We start from the raw sequence: 23,967 nt of genomic DNA on the forward strand, positions 1-23,967 counted from the left end.
GTCAGGTGACAGCCGGGCTCACTGATCTTGTTAACCCTTTACAGGCAAAAGAGATATAAAGTAATTCTGTTCTGTTAACTCCTACTATCTGTTTATGACAAGAGCTCTGCAGTGGTGCCTCTGATTTACAATATTTTTTACTAGTCCTAGGCCCTTATGAAAGACAAGTCCTGAGAGAGGGCCACTGTTGAAGTCCAGTGCCAACAACTTCAGTGCTTCCCCCATTGCTCTTATTTTTCCAAACAGGGACATAGTGAAACTGACAAAGAGTCCTGTGGCACCTTATAGACTAACAGACGTTTTGGAGCATGAGCTTTCGTGGGTGAATACCCACTTCGTCAGATGCATGTAGTGGAAATTTCCAGGGGCAGGTATATATATGCAGGCAAGCTAGAGATAATGAGGTAGTTCAATCAGGGAGGATGAGGCCCTGTTCTAGCACCTGAGGTGTGAAAACCAAGGGAGGAGAAACTGGTTCTGTAATTGGCAAGCCATTCACAGTCTTTGTTTAATCCTGAGCTGATGGTGTCAAATTTGCAGATGAACTGAAGCTCAGCAGTTTCTCTTTGAAGTCTGGTCCTGAAGTTTTTTTTGCTGCAGGATGGCCACCTTAAGGTCTGCTATAGTGTGGCCAGGGAGGTTGAAGTGTTCTCCTACAGGTTTTTGTATATTGCCATTCCTAATATCTGATTTGTGTCCGTTTATCCTTTTCCGTAGCGACTGTCCAGTTTGGCCGATGTACATAACAGAGGGGCATTGCTGGCATATGATGGTGTATATTACATTGGTGGACGAGCAGGTGAATGAACCAGTGATGCTGTGGCTGATCTGGTTCGGTCCTGTGATGGAGTCGCTGGTGTAGATATGTGGGCAGAGTTGGCATCGAGGTTTGTTGCATGGATTGGTTCCTGAGCTAGAGTTACTATGGTGCGGTGTGCAGTTACTGGTGAGAATATGTTTCAGGTTGGCAGGTTGCCTGTGGGCGAGGACTGGCCTGCCACCCAAGACCTGTGAAAGTGTGGGATCATTGTCCAGGATGGGTTGTAGGTCCCTGATGATGCGTTGGAGAGGTTCTAGCTGGGGACTGTATGTGATGGCCAGTGGAGTCCTGTTGGTTTCTTTCTTGGGTTTCGCTTGCAGTAAGAGGCTTCTGGGTACACGTCTGGCTCTGTTGATCTGTTTCCTTATTTCCTCATGTGGGTATTGTAGTTTTGAGAATGCTTGGTGGAGATTTTGTAGGTGTTGGTCTCTGTCTGAGGGGTTAGAGCAGATGCGGTTGTACCTCAGTGCTTGGCTGTAGACAATGGATCGTGTGATATGCCCGGGATGGAAGCTGGAGGCATGAAGGTAGGCATAGCGCTCAGTAGGTTTTCGGTATAGGGTGGTGGTAATGTGACCATCACTTATTTGCACCGTGGTGTCTAGGAAGTGGACCTCCCGTGTAGATTGGTCCAGGCTGAGGTTGATGGTGGGGTGGAAGCTGTTGAAATCATGGTGGAATTTTTCCAGAGACTCCTTCCCGTGGGTCCAGATGATGATGATGTCATCAGTGTAGCGTAGGTAGAGAAGGGACGTGAGTGGACGAGAGCTGAGGAAGCATTGTTCCAGGTCGGCCATAAAAATATTGGCATATTGTGGGGCTGTGCCGCTGATCTGGAGATATATATTGTCATCAAATTTGAAATAGTTGTGTGTGAGGATAAAGGCACAGAGCTCACCAGCCAGTTGTGCTGTAGCATCATCAGGGATACTGTTCCTGACAGCTTGTATTCCATCTGTGTGTGAGGGATGTTCGTGTAGAGAGCCTCTACATCCATGGTGGCTAGGATGGTGTTTTTCAGACAGTCCTTCAGTGAGAGTGCCAATGCCCGAGATGATGGGGCGTCCAGGATTTCCGGGTTTGTGGATCTTGGGTAGTAGACTCTCTACTCAGACCCTATGCCACCAGCACTCCCAGCTATCTCCGTGACACCACTGATTTCCTGAGGAAACGACAATGCATTGGTGACCTTCCAGAAAACACCATCCTAGCCACCATGGATGTAGAGGCTCTCTACACGAACATCCCACACACAGATGGAATACAAGCTGTCAGGAACAGTATCCCTGATGATGCTACAGCACAACTGGCTGGTGAGCTCTGTGCCTTTATCCTCACACACAACTATTTCAAATTTGATGACAATATATATCTCCAGATCAGCGGCACAGCCCCACAATATGCCAATATTTTTATGGCCGACCTGGAACAATGCTTCCTCAGCTCTCGTCCACTCACGTCCCTTCTCTACCTACGCTACACTGATGACATCATCATCATCTGGACCCACGGGAAGGAGTCTCTGGAAAAATTCCACCATGATTTCAACAGCTTCCACCCCACCATCAACCTCAGCCTGGACCAATCTACACGGGAGGTCCACTTCCTAGACACCACGGTGCAAATAAGTGATGGTCACATTACCACCACCCTATACCGAAAACCTACTGAGCGCTATGCCTACCTTCATGCCTCCAGCTTCCATCCCGGGCATATCACACGATCCATTGTCTACAGCCAAGCACTGAGGTACAACCGCATCTGCTCTAACCCCTCAGACAGAGACCAACACCTACAAAATCTCCACCAAGCATTCTCAAAACTACAATACCCACATGAGGAAATAAGGAAACAGATCAACAGAGCCAGACGTGTACCCAGAAGCCTCTTACTGCAAGAGAAACCCAAGAAAGAAACCAACAGGACTCCACTGGCCATCACATACAGTCCCCAGCTAGAACCTCTCCAACGCATCATCAGGGACCTACAACCCATCCTGGACAATGATCCCACACTTTCACAGGTCTTGGGTGGCAGGCCAGTCCTCGCCCACAGGCAACCTGCCAACCTGAAACATATTCTCACCAGTAACTGCACACTGCACCATAGTAACTCTAGCTCAGGAACCAATCCATGCAACAAACCTCGATGCCAACTCTGCCCACATATCTACACCAGCAACACCATCACAGGACCTAACCAGATCAGCCACACCATCACCGGTTCATTCACCTGCTCGTCCACCAATGTAATATACACCATCATATGCCAGCAATGCCCTTCTGTTATGTACATCGGCCAAACTGGACAGTCGCTACGGAAAAGGATAAACGGACACAAATCAGATATTAGGAATGGCAATATACAAAAGCCTGTAGGAGAACACTTCAACCCCCCTGGCCACACTATAGCAGACCTTAAGGTGGCCATCCTGCAGCAAAAAAAACTTCAGGACCAGACTTCAAAGAGAAACTGCTGAGCTTCAGTTCATCTGCACATTTGACACCATCAGCTCAGGATTAAACAAAGACTGTGAATGGCTTGCCAACTACAAAACCAGTTTCTCCTCCCTTGGTTTTCACACCTCAGGTGCTAGAACAGGGCCTCATCCTCCCTGATTGAACTACCTCATTATCTCTAGCTTGCCTGCATATATATACCTGCCCCTGGAAATTTCCACTACATGCATCTGATGAAGTGGGTATTCACCCACGAAAGCTCATGCTCCAAAACGTCTGTTAGTCTATAAGGTGCCACAGGACTCTTTGCTGCTTTTACAGATCCAGACTAACACGGCTACCCCTCTGATAAGTGAAACTGACAGAATTCTTATTTCACAGTTGTCCACAGTGTTCTGAATAACGATAATGAAACTTACCACATCTTATCAGTCGTGTTCTACTGCTCTTTGGGGAAGCTATAACCAAAAAGGGAGGCTGACTCTAGAGTGGTCTGCAGACTAGAGAAGACAGCGCTGCATTTGAAAGACTGTCCTTGTAATTGTGAGGATAGAAACTTTTTTTAAAATGAAAGATGATTTAGACACCTTCTTTTACCAGGAACACCTTCCTAGTCATTCTCTAGTGCAAATATATTTTTCAGGCTCTTGTTTGTGTCTCTCCTCCAGCCAATTCATTCATATTGTATAATTATAGAATAACTGTAGGTTTCTTTAAAAAAAAACAAACAAAAAAACCCAACGAGGAGTCCTTGTGGCACCTTAGAGACTAACAAATTTACTTGGGCATAAGCTTTTGTGAGCTAAAACCCACTTCATCAGATGCATGGAGTGAAAAATAAAGGCAGTTTCACTTTTGAACAGAAAAGAGGATCCATACTTCAAGAGTTTTGAAACTCATGGGCATTATTTGCTGAGTCACTGGGGGCACAGGGATGGATTACAAGTATATTTGAATAATGTTTCAGTGAAAGCGCTTCAGAGGGCATCCATTTCATGCATCACAAACTGCTTTTAAGAAAAATCATGGAACTAAAACTACATTTAAAAAAAAGAGAGGTTTCTGTTGATCAAATCTGTTTTCAGTTTTGTGATGTGAAACTTCCTTAAGAAACGGCGAAGTCTCAGTTTTGCTTTGGGATACTCTAGTAGGCAGTGTTTCTCAAGGACTGATCTGTGAGATCTCCCTGACACAGTTTAGGAAGGCAGCAAGCTGCGCTAAGGCATTCAGAGATAAGTGAGTTTATGTGCTGTGGACATGTATCTGGCTAATGTTTAACAAGTATTTAGTCCCATATTATGCAAGTGATTTAATTTCTCTTCTGGAAAGCATCTGCACATGCTCAAAACTATTTCAATAAATGTTCCTGCCAGGTTACATTAACTTTTGAAAACTGGTTACTACAGTGTTTGAACCATAGCTGAGGATTAGTCTTCAATCCAGTTCTAGTTGTAATATGGGCGTTACTATTGAAACTATGCCCTCTGTGCAAGCTATTTACATAATTTTAAATCATACATTCTTTATTTTCAAATTGAAGAAAATGATTTTTTTTTTTAATTTTAACAGATGAAGAAAATACAAAAAAATTTTCTCTGGTGATGGTGCCCAAGGACCCCAAATAGGGATTAGAGCCTCATGAAAATTTCTACAACACAAATACAGTCCATGCTACAAATACAATCCCTGCCCCAGAGAGCGCATAGTCTACAATTTAGACAATACAAAACAGGCAAATAAATAGACAAAGGCAAGGGAGGAAAGTTTAAAAAAGGTAACAATAGAGACAGCTCTATTGCATATGTTAGCAGTGTCACAGGTAGTCACAAGCATAAACTGGCAGTTAACTTGCTAATCAAAGACTTAGACAATTTGAACAACTGGTCTGTTTTATTTGAATATTAGAAGTTTGAAATTTCTTCCTGTTCCTGCCCTCCCTCATGTGAAGGTATCTATTTTCACTCTTCTGCTTTCACTAACAAATCAAAGGGAAACATGTAGGTTAAAACATTTGTTTAGTTTTCTTGTCTGGTACTAAAATCTTAAATTATGAAAAATGAAATTTTATGTCAATGTTTTTAGCATGTTTCAAGACCTAGTTAAAGGATTGTTGGATCTCATTTGCTCTAAAAAATTAAACTGTTTTAACTGTTGGGGAAACAACTGTGTTGCAACCAGATCCTCCAACAGTTGATTTTGCAGTCCAGGCAGGACTGTGGTATGGCTCAAATTCTATCATACATTTTAAATCTGATATTTTTAAAATTATGTTACGGAAACTATACCAACAGGATCCTTGGTTTTATAAACCTGTTCCAGTCCCCTTAGAGTGGCAAGCTTCCTACTTAGGGCTGTAATTTACTAATGAAATTAAACAAAGTAGACAAGCTGAAAATATTTTTTTTCATTCAGTTTTAGTAATTTTTGTTTAGTAATGATAGGTAAATCACTTTCAGACACTAGGGGCCCCTTTAAGCAACCATTGTGAAACTGACTGGTCTTATTACTGTCAAATGGAGTTATATGCAAAGTGTAAATGGCATAAATATCTGAAGACAATGATTCAAACCCAAAATTTTAAAATTAAAATTAAATTGTACTTAATAGAGAAAACTTTTGAGTTTGACAAGTGTCACTGTGCCTCAATGGGTCACAGCTGAGCATGCCAGATTCAGGACAAACAACTGAGAAAAGAAGGCCGACTCAACCCCCAACTGGTCATTATTCTTCTATAAGATGTACCACTCCAGTAAAAAAAGTAAACTTCTGTCTCGCCACACTGGTTAGCAAGAAGTCAAAAATGCAGTTTGCCAGCCCTTGTTTCACCACCCAGACACTAGACTTAATGATGAGTGGCTATTTAAAACCAATTTAATCAAACAAAAGGTTCTTCTAATCCCAAGAGATGAGACATGTAGCCAGGCCAATATATAACTCAGATCTTACCCAATAATCATGCTGTTGCCAATCCTTTAGTGTCTAATATCTAAAGGTTTATTTATAAGAGAAAAGAAAGAGGAGAGAGTTAAAATGATCAAAGGAATCAAATACGTACACTAATTGCAAAGTTCTTGGAATGGGTTTGTAGCAGTGATGGAATTAGAGTTGCCAACTTTCTAAGTGCAGAAAATCGAACACCCTTGCCTTGCCTTGCCCTGCCCTCCCTCTTCTCCAAGGCCCCGCCCCCGCTCATTCCATCCCCCCTCCCTCCATTGCTTGCTCTCCCTCACCTTTACTCACTTGCTCATTTTCATTGGGATAGGGCAGGGAGTAGGGGGTGCAGGAGGGAGTGAGGGCTCTGGCTGGGAGTGTGGGGCTGGGAATGAGGAGTTTGGGGTGTAGGAGGGGGTTCCGAGCTGGGGCAGGTGGTGAGGCTGCAGGAGCGGGTTCGGGGTGTGGGGTCTGGGCAATGCTGACCTCAGGCAGCTCCCGGGAAGCGGCAACATGTTTCTCCAGCTCCTAGGTGGAGACGTGGATAGAGTGCTCCGCGGATCATAGAATATCAGAGTTGGAAGGGACCTCAGGAGGTCATCTAGTCCAACCCCCTGCTCAAAGTATGACCAATCCCCAGCTAAATCATCCCAGCAAGGGCTTCGTCAAGCCTGACCTTAAAAAGCTCTAAGGAAGGAGATTCCGTCACCTCTCTAGGTAACCCATTCCAGTGCTTCACCACCCTCTTAGTGAAAAAGTTTTTCCTAATATCCAACCTAAACCTCCCCCACTGCAACTTGAGACCATTACTCCTTGTTCTGTCATCTGATACCACTGAGAATAGTCTAGAGCCATATTGTTTGGAACCCCCTTTCAGGTAGTTGAAAGCAGCTATCAAATCCCTCCTCATTCTTCTCTTCTGCAGACTAAACAATCACAGTTCCCTCAGCCTCTCCTCATAAGTCATGTGCTCCAGCCCCCTAATCATTTTTTGTTGGCCTCTGCTGGACTTTCCAGTTTTTCCACATCCTTCTTGTAGCATGGGGCCCAAAACCAGACAAAGTACTCCAGATCCGGCAGCGCATCCGGCCCCATGGATTTGTGTTCATCCAGCTTTTCTAAATATTCCTGAACCACTTCTTTCTCCACAGAGAGCTGCTCACCACCTCCTCATACTGTGCTGCCCAGTGCAGTAGTCTTGGAGCTGATCTTGTTCGTGAAGACAGAGGCAAAAAAAGCATTGAGTACGTTAGCTTTTTCCATATCCTTTATCACTAGGTTGCCTCCCTCATTCAGTAAGGGGCCCACATTTTCCTTGACTTTCTTCTTGTGGCTAGTATACCTGAAGAAACCCTTCTTGTTACTCTTAACATCCCTTGCTAGCTGCAACTCCAAGTGTGATTTTGACCTTCCTGATTTCACTCCTGCATGCCTGAGCAATATTTTTATATTCCTCCCATGTCATTTGTCCAATCTTCCACTTCTCGTAAGCTTCCTTTTTGTGTTTAAGATCAGCAAGGATTTCACTGTTAAGCCAAGCTGGTCACCTGCCATGTTTACTATTCTTTTTACCCATTGGGATGGTTTGTTCCTGCAACCTCAATAAGGATTCTTTAAAATACAGCCAGCTCTCATGGACTCCTTTCCCCCTCATGTTATTCTCCGAGGGGATCCTGCCCATCAGTTCCCTGAGGGAGTCAGAGTTTGCTTTTCTGAAGTCCAGGGTCCATATTCTGCTGCTCTCCTTTCTTCCTTGTGTCAGGATCCTGAACTCAACCATCTTATGGTCACTGCCTCCTTCCCCTACTAATTCTTCCCTGTTTGTGAGCAGCAGGTCAAGAAGAGCTCTGCCCCTAGTTGGTTCCTCCAGCACTTGCACCGGGAAATTGTCCCCTGCGCTTTCCAAAAGCTTCCTGGATTGTCTGTGCACCGCTGTATTGCTCTCCCAGCAGATATCGGGGTGATTGACGTCCCCAGTGAGAATCAGGGCTTGCAGTCTAGTAACTTCTTTTAGTTGCTGGCAGAAAGCCTCGTCCACCTCATCCCCCTAGTCTGGTGGTCTACAGCAGACTCCTCCCTGGCCGCCCCTCTGCCTAAGAGCCAGACATGCTGGCTGCTTCCTGGGAGCTGCGTGGAGCCAGGCAGGGAGCCTGCCAGCCCCGTTGCGCCGCCAACCAGACTTTTAACAGCCTGGTCAGCAGTGCTGATTGGAGCCACCAGGGTCCTTTTTCAACCGACTGTTCTGGTATTCCATCTAGGTTTCTGGCAACCCTAGATGGAATAAACTGATGGCTTGTATTGTCTCTGGTAATTTACAAAAGATTTGGAAGGTCCTGAATCCATTGATTGTAATGCTCCTTTTAGGGTAAGTCCATAGTCCAGAGGTCAGAGCAGGAAAGAAGCAAAATGGAGATTCATAGATTCATAGACTCTAGGACTGGAAGGGACCTCGAGAGATCATCGAGTCCAGTCCCCTGCCCTCATGGCAGGACCAAATACTGTCTAGACCATCCCTGATAAACATTTATCTAACCTACTCTTAAATATCTCCAGAGATGGAGATTCCACAACCTCCCTAGGCAATTTATTACAGTGTTTAACTACCCTGACAGTTAGGAACTTTTTCCTAATGTCCAACCTAAATCTCCCTTGCTGCAGTTTAAGCCCATTGCTTCTTGTTCTATCATTAGAGGCTAAGGTGAACAAGTTTTCTCCCTCCTCCTGATGACACCCTTTTAGATACCTGAAAACTGCTATCATGTCCCCTCTCAGTCTTCTCTTTTCCAAACTAAACAAACCCAATTCTTTCAGCCTTCCTTCATAGGTCATGTTCTCAAGATCTTTAATCATTCTTGTTGCTCTTCTCTGGACCCTCTCCAATTTCTCCACATCTTTCTTGAAATGCGGTGCCCAGAACTGGACACAATACTCCAGTTGAGGCCTAACCAGCGCAGAGTAGAGCGGAAGAATGACTTCTCGTGTCTTGTTTACAGCACACCAGTTAATGCATCCCAGAATCACGTTTGCTTTTTTTGCAACAGTATCACACTGTTGACTCATCTTTAGCTTGTGGTCCACTATGACCCCTAGATCTCTTTCTGCCATACTCCTTCCTAGACAATCTCTTCCCATTTTGTATGTGTGAAACTGAGTGTTCCTTCCTAAGTGGAGCACTTTGCATTTGTCTTTATTGAACTTCATCCTGTTTACCTCAGACCATTTCTCCAATTTGTCCAGATCATTTTGAATTTTGACCCTGTCCTCCAAAGCAGTTGCAATCCCTCCCAATTTGGTATCGTCTGCAAAGTTAATAAGCGTACTTTCTATGCCAACTTTCTATGCCAACATCTAAGTCGTTGATGAAGATATTGAACAGAGCCGGTCCCAAAACAGACCCCTGCGGAACCCCACTTGTGATACCTTTCCAGCAGGATTGGGAGCCATTTATAACTACTCTCTGAGTACGGTTATCCAGCCAATTATGCACCCACCTTATTAGTAGCCCCATCTAAATTGTATTTGCTTAGTTTATCGATAAGGATATCATGCGAGACCATATCAAATGCCTTACTAAAGTCTAGGTATACCACATCCACCGCTTCTCCCTTATCCACAAGGCTCGTTATCCTATCAGAGAAAGCTATCAGATTGGTTTGACACGATTTGTTCTTTACAAATCCATGCTGGCTACTCCCTATCACCTTACCACCTTCCAAGTGTTTGCAGATGATTTAATTACTTGCTCCATTATCTTCCCTGGCACAGAAGTTAAACTAACTGGTCTGTAGTTTCCTGGGTTGTTTTTATTTCCCTTTTTATAGATGGGCACTATATTTGCCCTTTTCCAGTCTTCTGGAATCTCTCCCGTCTCCCATGACTTTCCAAAGATAATAGCTAGAGGCTCAGATACCTCCTCTATTAACTCCTTGAGTATTCTAGGATGCATTTCATCAGGCCCTGGTGACTTGCAGGCATCTAACTTTTCTAAGTGATTTTTAACTTGCTCTTTTTTTATTTATCTTCTAAACCTACCCCCTTCCCATAAGCATTCACTATGTTAGACATTCCTTCAGACTTCTCAGTGAAGACTGAAACAAAGAAGTCATTAAGCATCTCTGCCATTTCCAAGTTTCCTGTTACTGTTTCTCCCTTCTCACTGAGCAGTGGGCCTACCCTGTCCTTGGTCTTCCTCTTGCTTCTAATGTATTGATAAAAAGTCTTCTTGTTTCCCTTTATTCCCATAGCTAGTTTGAGCTCATTTTGTGCCTTTGCCTTTCTAAAGATGCTTCCAGGGTCTTTTATACTTTCTCCCATCTGGAGAGGATGCTCTCAGTCTTAGTTTGTGGAAAAGTACAGGTACAACATGGAGTCCAGGATCATATGAGCCAGTCACGTGCCCTTGAATGCTTTGATGAATCATAGCAAGAGCCATTACCCATATTTTGGCTAAGGCACCCGTGGGATGGCCCACCATGCAGGGATAATCATCTTCTGTGGCCCATTGTGTTTGTTAATGGGCCATCAACTTGAATAGACCATTCAAGATGTGCAGGCTAGACTAGATGTAAACTAGCTTGTGGGGGTTACCCCAGGAGAAAACGCATTTGAAATACAGGTATGTAGTCAATATTCATATCTTCAGATACAAAAAATGATATATGCATACAAATAGGATAATCCTATTCAGAAAATCATAACTTTTCCTTTGACACCTTACATGACATACTTTGTACAAAACTGTTGCAATTGTATAGCAGTGGTAGCAAAATGATCTGCGTGGTCATACTTTAATCATATAATATCACAATAAGTTCCTTTTTAATTGAAATTAGACTAAATTTACTATATTCAGCGAAAAAGAGAGAAAAAAAATCCACTGTTTCTTTGGTAGAAATAAGTAGTAATTTGTAATGTATGTGGTTAAACATTAAAGCACAAGTCTGAAAATGTAAAATACCTCATGCATGCTGCATTAGGGATGCTTCCCCTTAATTTATCATATTTACTTTGATCGGCTTGATACATCTCCCAAAGCCTTCTGTTGCTTCTCATTGGCACAGACACTAATTAGGTTGCTTTACTTCTGTAGTTGTCACATCATAGTGCTAACAGTATGACATACCAGTGAGAGACTGAGTACGTGTGATCCTATACTGTTCTTGTTTTAGCACTTGAATTTAAAGCAGAAACCAAAAAATCAGAAAGTTAACTTTGTAAATGCTTGCTACTTTCTGTGTAGTTGATGGTCAGTAAAAATGAAAGATTCCTGTTAAACATTAAGTTTTACTATCTGGTATGTTATGCTAAAATTGAGTTTTTACTCTTGGGGGAATTCTGTGCACAATATTTTAAAATTTTGGTAAAATAAGAAATAGACAATTTCATGAAGGCTAGGTCCACCAATGGCTATTAGCCAAGATGGGCAGGGATGCAAAACCATGCTCTGAAGTGTCCCTAGCCGTTGTTTGTCAGAAGCTGGAAATGGGTGACAGAGGCTGGATCACTTGATGATTACCCGTTCTGCTCATTCCCTCTGAAACACCTGGCATTGACCACTGTCAGACCCAGTATGGCTGTTCTTAGATAAAAATTCTGCATATTTTATTTGTCAAAATAACACAATATAATCATGCTAGTTTCAATTATTTTGGTAATTTATTTCAAAATACCTGTCAGCAAGTAAGTCTGTAACAATACAGACAAAAAAAGAGTTTCAGGAATTTTTGGTTTTGGCAAATAGATTCCTTACTAGGCATATTAATACAGAACTTCGAGTAATTCATTTAAACTACGATACAGAAATGTATTTCTCACGGCCTTCAGAAGCAGTGCAAAGACTGGAGGGAGTCAGGGTAATGGAGGAGCTGAGGGAGAGGGAAGGATCCTGGGAGTGAACTTGGAGGGTTGTTGGATATGAGTGGGAGAAGTATTTTTTTTGGGGGGATGGAGGGATTGTTAGGGAGTTGGAGAGCATCCCCTATGCAGGCCCTGGCTGACCCCAAGGCTCTCCCATTCAGTTGGCCCATCTGCCTTGTTCCCATGTGTCCCTGCAGCCCACCTCCCCCAATCCCAAGTGGCCCTACATCCCCACTCATATTCAACCCCTGACTCAGTGCTGTCACCCCACTAGCTCCTGATCTCATGCCCCAGTCTGTCCCCCTTACTAGCACTTCTGAACCCCAGTCTATGACGCCTCAGCAGCCCCGTGTGCCCAACTCTGTCTGTCCTAACCTGGCTCCACAATCAGGGTACTGTGATGAATGCAGCCAGCTGCTGGCTATTCTGGCACCACAGTGGTCTCTGGTGAGTGAAAGGTGAGATTGCAGCACTTCGTGGGCAGAATGTATTTTCTGTGAGGGGAAAAAAATTGTGTGCTAGATATGAATTCTGCATGTGTGCAGTGGTGCAGAATTTCCCCAGAAGTAAGTTGTCTTGGCCAGTGAATAATTAGGAATGCTGGGCAGTTATTGACCATAACAGCACTTTTTTCTAACTTATGCAATTTCCTCCACTGTGCGTGAGCGAATGAGAACACCATTTTGCTAAAAACTGTACAGTTGGAGTGGTCGGATGGTCTTTCAGTAACTTGGGTTTATGAATATCCCTCTACTTTGATTGGAGCTATCCTTAGAACTCCCTATCTAACTGCCCCGAAACAGGTTGGCTGATTGTGTCCCACTCCTATCAATCTTATTCCCTAGTGCGGATACCATTTATAATTAAAGAAGGGAATTATTTTTTTGGAAGGGAACTAAGGAGAAAATAGTGGAGGAGATGAGTGCTGAGTGGGAAGAGAATCAAAAGATGACAGCCAATGTGGCATATGGATGGGGCTTTCTGAGGTGACTGGGCAACAAAATGGCAAATGAAATTCAGTGTTGATAAATGCAAAGAAATGCACATTGGAAAACATAATCCCAACTACATATATAAAATGATGGGATCTAAATTAGCCATTACCACTCAAGAAAGAGATCTTGGAGTTGAAAACATCAACTCAATGTGCAGCATCAGTCAAAAAAGTGAACAGAATGTTGGGAACCATTAGGAAAGGGATGGATAATAAGACAGAAATAATATACTGCTTCTGTAGAAATCCGTGGTACACTCGCATCTTGAATGTTGTGTGCAGATGTGGTTGCCCCCATCTCAAAAAAGATATATTGGACTAGGAAAATGTTCAGAAAAAGGCAACAAAAATGATTAGGGATATGGAATGGCTTCTGTATGAAGAGAAAGTAATAAGACTGGGACGCTTCAGCTTGGAAAGGAGATGACTAAAGAGGATATGATAGAGGTCTATAAAATCATGACTGGTATGGAGAGAGTAAATAAAGTGTTATTTACTACTTCTCATAAGACAAGAACTAGGGGTCAACAAATGAAATTAATAGGCAGCAGGTTTAAAACAAACAAAAGGAAATATTTTTTCACACAATGCACAGTGAACCTGTGGAACTCCTTGCCAGAGGATATTGTGAAGGCCAAGACTATAACAGTGTTCAAAAAAGAACTAGATAAGTTCATGAAGGATAGGTCCATCAATGGCTATTAGCCAGGATGAATAGTGATGATGTCCCTAGCCTCAGTTTGCCAGAAGCTAAGAATGGGCGACGGGGTGGATCACTTGATGTTTAACTGTTCTGTTCATTCCCTCTGGGACACCTGGCATTGGCCACTGTTGGAAGATAGGACACTGGGCTAGACACTTTGGTCTGACCCAGTATGGCCGTTCGTATGTTCTTATTTTCTTAATATTCTATTAGAGAATTCTGTAGACTGTAGAATATTCTATATTGAGAATGTAGGGGTGAAATTCACCCCACCTTCATAAAACCTACGTATTCAGTTTTTGCCTGACTTCTGGGTAGTTATTTGCATTGTAATAATGACTCTGGAAACATTTGCTATAAACCTCCATTTTCAGTGTTTTCTACTCATTAGTAAATATTTGCTTTCAGGTTGAAACTTAGATTTTTGAAAACTTTTTTCATGCAGCACTTACCTGTTTTGGTTGGTTTGTTAATGGCTCAAGACAGCAGTGTAATTTTGTGATGTTCATCATAGTAGAAGTTTTAAAGGCCATGATATTTCTTACAAATGGCCATGTTTACTTCAGTGGAAATCTGGTGAGGATAAGGTTTTGCAAATTTTTTACAGATTGCAGCTAGCTGAGAGGCGGTTAATGAACATTGAAATAATACCACACAGGAGATCTGAATAAACATACAGTTAATAACTCTGATTTGCTGGCAGGTTTAGGTAACTATCCTGACTATTTTTTTAAACCAAAAACATATTTTATCGTCTTGGGTTTAAGGAATCAATCTCTTCTGTTTTGATATGGAGCCTTCCCTGTTGCCCTTTCAGTTGCAGCAGTAAAGATTTATCATTAGTGAGAAACAATGCAAAATAGTGATGCTGTGGGTTTTAAAAAATGGAATCCTGCTACGTGATCTCCGTTATTTTTGCTCGCTGAGTGCAGTGTGTGAAATAGATGCTTATTTCTGTGCTAGAAGATTATATTGAAACTTGTTTTTATTTGTTATGAAAATGATAGCCTCATAAACCATTTTTAATTTCCATAAATAAAATAGGATGCTCTTGATCTTGGAAGGTGCGGAATGCCCTTAACTTCAATAGGAGTTAAGTGCAATGAGAAATGGGGGTACTCAGCCTCTCACCGGACCAGACCCTTACAGAATGAAACAAAACTGGCACTGAGTGGCATGATTGATATGTGGTTTTCCCTTTATAAGTGCCTCATTAGTTTCACATGTCTGAAAAGTTCTGAAATGAAAAGTTTAAAAAAAAATAAAAGTAGCTGACAAGTAAAATTCATACATATCAGTATGCTGTGTGCGGACCTCCGCACCTAAGCAAGATAATGGGTACTCAGCACACAAACAACTAATTCACGCCACTGTACTTTAAATCCAAAAGCTTGTCACTGAAAATGTTGGTTTTTTTTGTTTTCTTTTTTTTTCAGAATGTCATACCCAGGCTATCCTCCTTCAGGCTATCCTGCTTTCCCTGGATATCCTGTAAGTATGTCCTGTTTTTTAAATGCCTTGTACTTGCAGTATAGGCCACACTCTTGTGACTTTCTCCTCTGTCATGCCATGTGCTGAGGGAATATTAGGGCTTGGCTACACTTGCAAGTTAGGGCCCCTGGGGCTGTTTTAATGTGCTCTAACTCCTGAGGTGTCCACACTGGCAAGGCATTTAGAGCGCCTGGACTCTGCAGCTGGAGCGCTCCTGATAATCCACTTCCACGAGAAGCATAAAGCTTGCTGCACCCTGGCTGAAACACCCAGGCGTCAGTGTGGGACAACGTGTTGCATTACTGCGCTGTGACTGGCCTCCGGAAACGTCCCATAATCCCTTGAAGTCAAGTGGCCACTCTTGTCATTGTGTGAACTCAGCTGCAGGCGTGCAGATATCCCTTTCAAAGCTCCGTTTCTGACAGCCAGCATTCTTATCTGCTCCAGGACAAAGCAAGCCGTTACTGTGGAATGCTGCTGTTGTGAGTGTGTGTGAAAGAGAGGCGGGAGGAAGGGGGGTCTGCTGCTGTCTGAACTTACAAGGCAGCATGCTGACACACTGCCCCCCAAAACACACTTTCTCCCCCCACATACACACAATACACTCCCTGTCACACCCCACTCCCCCATTTGAAAAGCATGTTGCAGCCACTTGCACACCGGGATAGCTACCACAATGCACTGCTCTTTGTGGCGTTGCAAGAGCTGCTAATGTGGCCACGCTAGTGCACTTGCAGCTGACAGTGTAAACACACAGCAGCGTTTTCCCTGCTGTGGTTTCCAAAGGCTGGTTTAACTCTGTGCTCTACATCTGCAAGTATAGCCATGCCCATAGTCATTACTTTCATGCAGGATATTATTTTTAGATTTACAGTTTCTAGCATCATCCCTCAAGATGTTCATGAGCTCGAGTGCAGATAATCTAATGCAGTAAAGAATTCTTTCCTGTCCATTGAGGTAACAAAGCATGTTCCTGTAATGTGCATTCAGGGCATTTCCTGGTCTCCAAAGAGACAGTTCTTTTGTTATATGCTAGGCTGTGAGAAGCTTGGCTCAGTTTTGGTGATTCTTTTTGTTTTGTTTTTTGTAACTTGTCAGTTCTCTTGATTTTTCTTTGTTTTCCTGGATAGTCTTGTGCCTCTTGTCATGAGAGCAGTATTTATTCAGTAGTTTGGCTCTACATTTGAATCCAAACTTTGTGACTCACTCCCCATATATATATAGAGTTCAAGGATCTTCTGATGTGGGGTTTTGCTTCAGCCTATTATACAGATGATATTTGAATCTAGATCAGTCTTTGCTGGAGTTCACACATCTGGTTGTGGTTCAGGTTCAGCTGTAATACCCTGTAGGTCTGTGGCCTGATTTTTCAGAGGTGCTGAGCAAACTGCAGCTCTCATTAATTTCAGTGAGAGCTGTGGGTAATGAACATATTTGAAAATCTAGCTTCTTGCTCATACACCATGAGGACTTGTCTTTTGCTGAGAATACGCAGCAGTTTGGCTAATTTGTCTTGTCTTTTGGCCGTTTGGCTGTGGGACTTCATTCCCTTTGCAACTCATGAGTGGATGATCTAAGATTCCACTGAATACTCTTGGGGGCATTCTGCACCAAAAAATTAAAAATTCTGCCCACAATATTTTAAAATTCAGCAAATTTTATTTGTCAAAATAATACTACATAATCACACCAGTTTCAATTATTTTGGTAATTTATTTCAAAATATCTATCAGCAATACAGACATACACACACACAAACTCCCCCAGGAGTAGAGCGTTAAAGAAACCCCAATGACAACCCAGTTCCTGTTTCTCCGCACCATTCTCCTCTCCCCAGAGCCCAGCTAGGGGGCCAGACACGCAAAACTGCTCCCCCCCAGCCAACACACCCAACCCCCCTCGCTCCCACAGCTCAGCTGTAGCCCAGATACCCACACCTTCTTCCCGCTGAGCCCAGCTGTGGGGCCCCCCAGCTCAGATACCCGCATCCTCTCCCTCTGAGCCCAGCCATTAATACTACCAGCAGCCTCTGTCTCGAGTTAAGAAGTGGAAGAGTAGCTGAATGCTGTTAGATCAAATCTCCATTTAACAAACAGAACCAAATTTTTTTTCCCAGAGGTGCTGAGCACCAGCAATTCTAACTGAAGTTGAAATTGTGCAGGACATCTGAAAACCAGACCCTGCTTTTTTTAAGGAAAAATCTCTAACTGAGGGTTTATTGTTGGTAAACATTCATAGTATGAAAAGTTATGTTGGTACTTTAAAAGTACACAGTTTGAAATCTGGTCAAATTCAAAAAATGAGTTAAAAGTATTTTCAGATACTATACCTGTCATTAAGCTTTCTGCCTTGTCTTGTCAATCACATATATTATTTTTTTTAAATGTGTTTTCTTTACCCACTTTCTGTGTGAAAGATTAATACAAACAGGGGAAACCGTGAAACTGACTATATCCAAAGTGCTGTCAAGATGGACAAATAAAACACATCTGAAAGAAGCGAAATACCTTTTCTCTATTCTTTCAGTTATAGTAATGTTAGGCATTTACTATAACAGTTTATTATATTATAATGCAAAAAGTTTTCAGACAGAAGTGTGATTTTTTTAAAAATGGATTTGTCCCTTTAAAATAATATTAAATTGGAAATTCCTGATGACTTATATATGGCATATAAGGAGTTGGACATCAGTAACAAAAAAGGAAGAGAGTAAGAGAATGTTTGCAGTAGCATTCCCAACTTTACTGAAGACTTTTTACCTAGCATTATTGCTAGACCCATCACATGTACTCTACAAGTGCATACTGTATGTCAAATTTAGATTGTGAAAACACTTCATTTGTAAAATGTATTTTGATCAATAAAGATTTTCAGATAAATTTTGAATTCAGGTATCATTAATCATTCCACTGATTTCAAAAGTCTTGTCGCCGTTCTTCAAAACATAGCTCATGACAGCCTAGGAAATAGAGATTAACAGTGCAGCCTTGAATGTTATATGGTCTTCATTTCTGAAAAGCTTCAAAACAAACTTAAATCCAGCAGAAGAGGATCAAAAACAAATCTAGAAGCCTGTGGATAGATGAGCTGCACTGGAAAATTTAAGCTAGTTTGAGAACTGTGACGTGATAAAAATAATTCATATGCAGCAAACTCAAATACTGTGCATACAACACAGCTGTATTTATCGTTTATGTACAGTGATCTGCTAATATCTTCAGAATGTGTCCTAACAATTCTGGTGGCACCCTTTGTGCAGCTATAGTTAAGGGCTTTATCAGCCTTGTCTGTTACAAACCTCTATTTTCATGAGCAAAAGTGCTGCACTGGATTCTGAAATGCTAAAGTTCAGTCCCAGAAACACACTTGATTTCATTACATGAATAATTGGAAGATCTTAATTTGAGTTTGTACTGAAATATTGCAGCTTATTCATTGTGGATTTATTGCTTTGCTAGGATTAAAATATTTTAAAATGTGAAATGATTGCTATTTTGCCTAAAATTAGTTGCACTGTTAGTGTTAGGTTTGTCAGCTAGAAATTTACATTACAATTACTTCAAGGTGAGGTGTGTGGCCTCTGTGTTGTTTCAACAGGCCTTGAAGTCATGAAGTCATACTGACAGTGTTTTCCTAAATACCCCACTTTGCTAACAGGTTTTGCTTCTGCTGGGAAAGGCTTAAGTGTATTTTGCTGACTCTCTGAAGTAAATATAAGGGAGGTGGGAGTGGCTTTCTGGGCAGGAAGAATCTAATGTGTGAGCTGAGCCGTCCAGAGGTAGGAATCTTGGGAGCAGCCAAGCCTGAGAAGGTTTGAATAGAATTTTGTTGTATTGTTAATTTCTGTTAATAAAACCGAATCCCAGGAAGTGGTGAGTATGAACTGTGCATAATGTGTGGGCTGTGTTTGGGAGTGGCACCTGTCCAGAACTGATTTACAATGAACCAGTTTGGTTTATATAGTTTCAGTAACTCTTGGATTGCATATTTCTGAGATCTCATCTCATGTATGGCTATTAACCCATAGGAACTTCCCTGAGAGACCCTAGTCAATTTTGAATGTGCTTGTTTCAAGACCTGTATTTCATTTACTGCTGGTCTTGCTGTTAGTGTGTTAAAGATCAGGCTCACACTTGACAAGGCAAATACATTTTGATGTGTCCAGAACAGTACTGTTTCTTTTTTTTTTTTAATCCAGTAACAAGAGTTAAAGCAAATTCATCTATGCAGATTTTTGAATTTCTCTTCTTTGTTAAGTCAGACTTTATTGTTAATTAAGTTGTGCATACTTTGGTAGCTAGAGAGAGAGAGAGAGAGTGTTTATTCCCTTGTCTGTCTCTAGCAGATACACAAGTATTTTCTCCATTTTCTGTTTTCAGCCTACAGGACAAGAGTCTGTTTATCCACCTGCTGGTCAATATCCCTATCCATCTGTTCCTGGAGGCTTCCCTCCTGTGGGAGGTGGTGCATATCCTGCAGCGCCACCGAGTGGTGGGTTCCCAGGAGCTGCAGGATACCCTGCACCTGGAAGCTACCCTGGAGCTCCCCAACCTGGGGGGATGCCATCTTATCCCGGAGGTAATATTCAAGAACCCTGTTCACAGGTTATTTCCATCATAATCAGTCCCTGTATTTGGTTCAGAAAATACAAAAAATAAAAGAAGTTTTGTCTAGTGGTTATTGCAGGAGACTGGCACTCGGCTCGGTTCTGTGGAGTACGCAATATTAATATTACAATAGCACCAAGGTGCTGGGCATTATACAGATGTGGAAAGAAGTAACCAGTGTCCTGAAGGGTTTACAATCTAATGATCCAAAAGGGTAGGGGATAGGAATACAAACAAATGAGTAGGTTTGGTTTGTTTTTAATTGAGGTTAGAGGAAGGGATGAAGAAGAGGAAAGAAGAGGAATAGGCAGAGTTTGTCACCAGTCCAGTCGCGATCAGCAAGCTGGGTTTTGTTGGCAGCAGGGCAGAGGTGGAACTTGGTGAGAACAGGAGAATAGGGAGGGTAGGTGGGAGGAGGGGGAGAGGGAGAGAGTGAGTGTTTGTGCTCAAAGAGAAAAGGCAGAGGAGAGCTGTGGAGGGAGCCAAAGAGCAGCTATTAGAGAGCATGGTGAGGTGAGAACCTTGGAAGGGGAAAAATCAGAAAATTAATTTAAACGAGTTCCTGATAGAAACCAGGTATGATAGAAACCCAAAATTCTGAAAGCACATGAAGGTCTTTCAGCTGTCGGTTCTGGTGGTCTGTCCTTGGAATTGGCTCCCGACTCTGAAATGCAGCCTATATGGTGGCTCCAGCATTTGGTGAAGAGGCAGGAGGCATATTTCCAGTTATGCCACTGACATGCTGTGTGACCATGGTCAAATTGCTTAATCTTTTTGTGCCTCCGTTTCAGATAATGGGTAAGTAATTATGCTATTGAGTCTTATTTAATTAATAGCTATCAAATGCTTTATGCTCTGTGATAGACCCAGACCAGTGGGATACAGGAGTCTGGTAAAGGGCAAATATACTGGTCACTGAATGAGTAGTTTTCTGTTCCCTGAGTGACCAGAGCAGGGGCTGCACTAGAGTAATCAGGAACCTGCTAGAATCAGTTAAGGCAGACAGGCTGATTAGAACACCTGCAGCCAATCAAAGCATGCTAATCAGGGCACCTGGGTTTAAAAAGGAGCTCACTGCAGTCAGGTGGGAAGCAGCCAGAGGAGAGGAAGTGCGTGTGAGGAGCTGGGAGCAAGAGGCACAAGGAGCTGAGAGGGAGAGGGTGTGCTGCTGGAGGACTAAGGAGTACAAGTGTTATCAGACACCAGGAGGAAGGTTCTGTGGTGAGGATAAAGAAGGTGTTTGGAGGAGGCCATGGGGAAGTAGCCTAGGAAGTTGTAGCTGTTACAAGAGGCACTATAGACAGCTGCAATCCACAGGGCCCTGGGCTGGAACCCGGAGTAGAGGGCGGGCCCAGGTTCCCCCCTAGCCTCCCAACTCCTGATCAGACACAGGAGTAGCTGATTCAGACTGTGGGGAAGATCACTGAGGTGAGCAAATCTGCTAATAAGCGCAGGACCCACCAAGGTAGAGGAGGAACTTTGTCACAGCTCTAATCAAAGAGACTATATAGATGTGTGAAAAAAATGTATTCTAATATTATACATTTCATTAGGGAAAGGGCTTTAGGATTATTGCTGTGGATTCAGAAGTTTTGTTATATTTGATGGCAAGGCTCTAAACACTGAATGTATGTTGTTCATGCTCCTTTTCTACCTCATCCCCATTTAAAAAATAATAATTCTCATCTGCACTAGCTGTCAATTTGCATTGTTTACCCAGACCACATGTGCTAGGTGTACATTTATTATTTCTTGTTTCCTGCTCTGCCTTTCTCCAGAGCCAAACTCTGACACATCAGTTTTTGAATAACCAAACAGAATTCTCAGGAAAAACCTTTTCCCCTGCACCCACAAACTAGTGTTATTGCTTTTGTCTGACAATTCCCAAAGGTCAAACCGCAAGCTTTATGAAGTAAACATACATTTGTTTTCCCAAGTCTAACATTATTCCAAAGGAAAAAACCATTGGGTTTCTCAATATACTTCACCTAAATAAATCCAACCCGAAAGCTACACAGACTTATTTCTGAAGGAGATGAAGGTAAATCAGAAATGTTACCACTTTTATTCCAATCTGGTGTCTGAACTCATGAGGCATGGTGGTAGCTTTTCAAATCTTTGTATAAATTACTAGGATATTGTTGTCTGTGTCCAAAGATTTTTAGTTACAGTTGCATTACACAACATCCTACTCTGTTTTTATTATAAATCAACTAAAATTTAAATTACCAAAAAACCTCTATTTTTTTACTCCTTTTTTCCCCTCTAGCTCCTACAGGTCCTGGATTTGGTGTCCCCCCTAATGGATCTAGCTTTGGTGGTTATCCTCAACCTTCATCTCAAAGCTATGTGGGAGGTGGACCAGCACAAATACCAGGTAGGTAATTGAAGTGTGCATGTGCCTGTGTGTGCCATCCTAGTCAGGTACCAAAAAAGTCATATACTTAAGAGTTGCACCAAGGAATTTCAGGTTAAGAAACTGAAATTATGCCCTCAGCTTCCTCTGTTGTTCCTAGCTATTGCAGTTGGATGCTATGTATGTTCTTTTGAAGGACAGACAACTCCTGATGATTTCTAAGACCAATGACGGATTGACAGGAGAACTCAAATCTAAATAAATACTACATATATCAGAAAAGGCACACTTCCTGTTGCTGTTTATTTTCATATAGTGTTTGGGATGCTGTTGCTGCTTGATCCTGAAGGCCATTGATGAACTGGGAAAACCAGAGTGCACTAGTGATCAGTGCCTGTATGGAGAGGCTTCTGCATAGCCCTGAGAAATATGTACAGTGCTCAACAGTAAGAGTAAATCTCTATGCCCACACTGAACTAAGCACTTAGGAGTAGGGGGAAGTTTTAAAGGAGGGTAGGCAGGTGCTAAAGGCAACCCAGTGAATGCAAATGATGTGTATCAAGGACATTTTAAGGATTTTCAGTTGCCAGCTAAGCAACTATCATAGAATATCAGGGTCGAAAGGGACCTCAGGAGGTCATATAGTCCAACCCCTTGCTCAAAGCAGGACCAATCCCCAAACAGATTTTTGCCCCAGATCCCTAAATGGCCTCCTCAAGGATTGAACTCACAGTCCTGGGTTTAGCAGGCCAATGCTCAAACCACTGAGCTGTCCCTCTGCGCTTAAAAGTAGCACTTAGAAGAGACAGAATGGGGACAGCTACAATGGCCATCTTAGTTCTTTTCAGATTGTTTCACTAACTTTAACAGTGTTTAAGCCACTATTAACATAACACAAGTACGTACACCTGTCTACATATGAAGAATAAAATACATATGTTCCAGTGCTTTCTAATGGAAAACCAGATTACTTCAGTTGTATTTTGCTTTAACAATTGTCAGTGTGTCACTCTTTATAATTAAGACATTTGTAAGTGATTTACTCTTCACTGTAGTCAGCTGTAGTAATTAGAATATCTTTAATACTGAACTGCTGAGCTCCTTTAGGACACAGGTTGTTCCTTAGCTCTGGGTTTCCTGGCTTTTATCATAGGGAGCAGGGGTTAGAAGGGAGAGATTTCACTAGCTCCTACAGCACTAGTAAAATTACTTAGCACTCTTAATGCTTTCTTACCAGTGTGTGTATTTGAGCCACTCCTGTGGCTTATTGGCTATTGCTAGTCATTCCCATGGTTTCCACAAGACCTGCAGTTTGCTGAGTATCATAGGCAACTTGGTGCGTGAAAACAGAGATTATGTATGCAAAGGTGATGTGTAATATGATGCATTATGAAATAAGATGATACATTGTACAATATTAACTCTGTACCTTTTTCTTTTGCTTTGTTTTAAAATTTTCCTTTTAAGTGGGATACCCTGGTGGACAAGTACCTTCCCCAATGCCTAGTCAGGTATGTATTATACTACTTTCATAATAAAACTGAGCACTACATTGCAGTTTTAATGGGGAAAATGACTGTCTCTTTACAATAGTTCTGGATGGGTGGGTGGTGGGCAGAGAAGGGGAGATGTTGGCAGTAATTCTGCAGGCAGTGTTACAGTCTGTTCAGTAATAACCCTTTGTGTTATGTGCAACATGATATCAGAAGAACTGTTATGAGAGGATACAGTCCTGTATACTCAAACGCAT

At 42.2% G+C, this 23,967-nt stretch overlaps 2 protein-coding genes across 3 annotated transcripts in view; one reads left to right on the plus strand and one right to left on the minus strand.

Annotated features, from left to right (window-relative positions):
* ANXA7 (annexin A7) overlaps positions 1–23,967 on the plus strand; it is a 49,854-nt gene that overhangs the window by 2,599 nt on the left and 23,288 nt on the right. Inside the window, exons 2-5 of the mRNA XM_050960221.1 lie at positions 15,200–15,254; positions 19,634–19,832; positions 22,131–22,238; positions 23,685–23,728. Coding sequence (XP_050816178.1) covers positions 15,201–15,254; positions 19,634–19,832; positions 22,131–22,238; positions 23,685–23,728 — 405 coding nt within the window. The 5' untranslated portion in view covers position 15,200. The remainder of the gene's footprint in view (positions 1–15,199; positions 15,255–19,633; positions 19,833–22,130; positions 22,239–23,684; positions 23,729–23,967) is intronic.
* Positions 7,061–23,967, minus strand: part of PPP3CB (protein phosphatase 3 catalytic subunit beta) — a 121,883-nt gene continuing 104,976 nt past the window's right edge. For both annotated transcript variants that reach the window (XM_050960197.1, XM_050960186.1), the window contains one exon: positions 7,061–7,419. The gene's annotated coding sequence lies outside the window, so the exon portion shown is untranslated. The remainder of the gene's footprint in view (positions 7,420–23,967) is intronic.

The sequence above is a fragment of the Gopherus flavomarginatus genome, chromosome 6 (genome assembly GCF_025201925.1).
Source record: "Gopherus flavomarginatus isolate rGopFla2 chromosome 6, rGopFla2.mat.asm, whole genome shotgun sequence".
Classification (NCBI taxonomy): domain Eukaryota; kingdom Metazoa; phylum Chordata; order Testudines; family Testudinidae; genus Gopherus; species Gopherus flavomarginatus.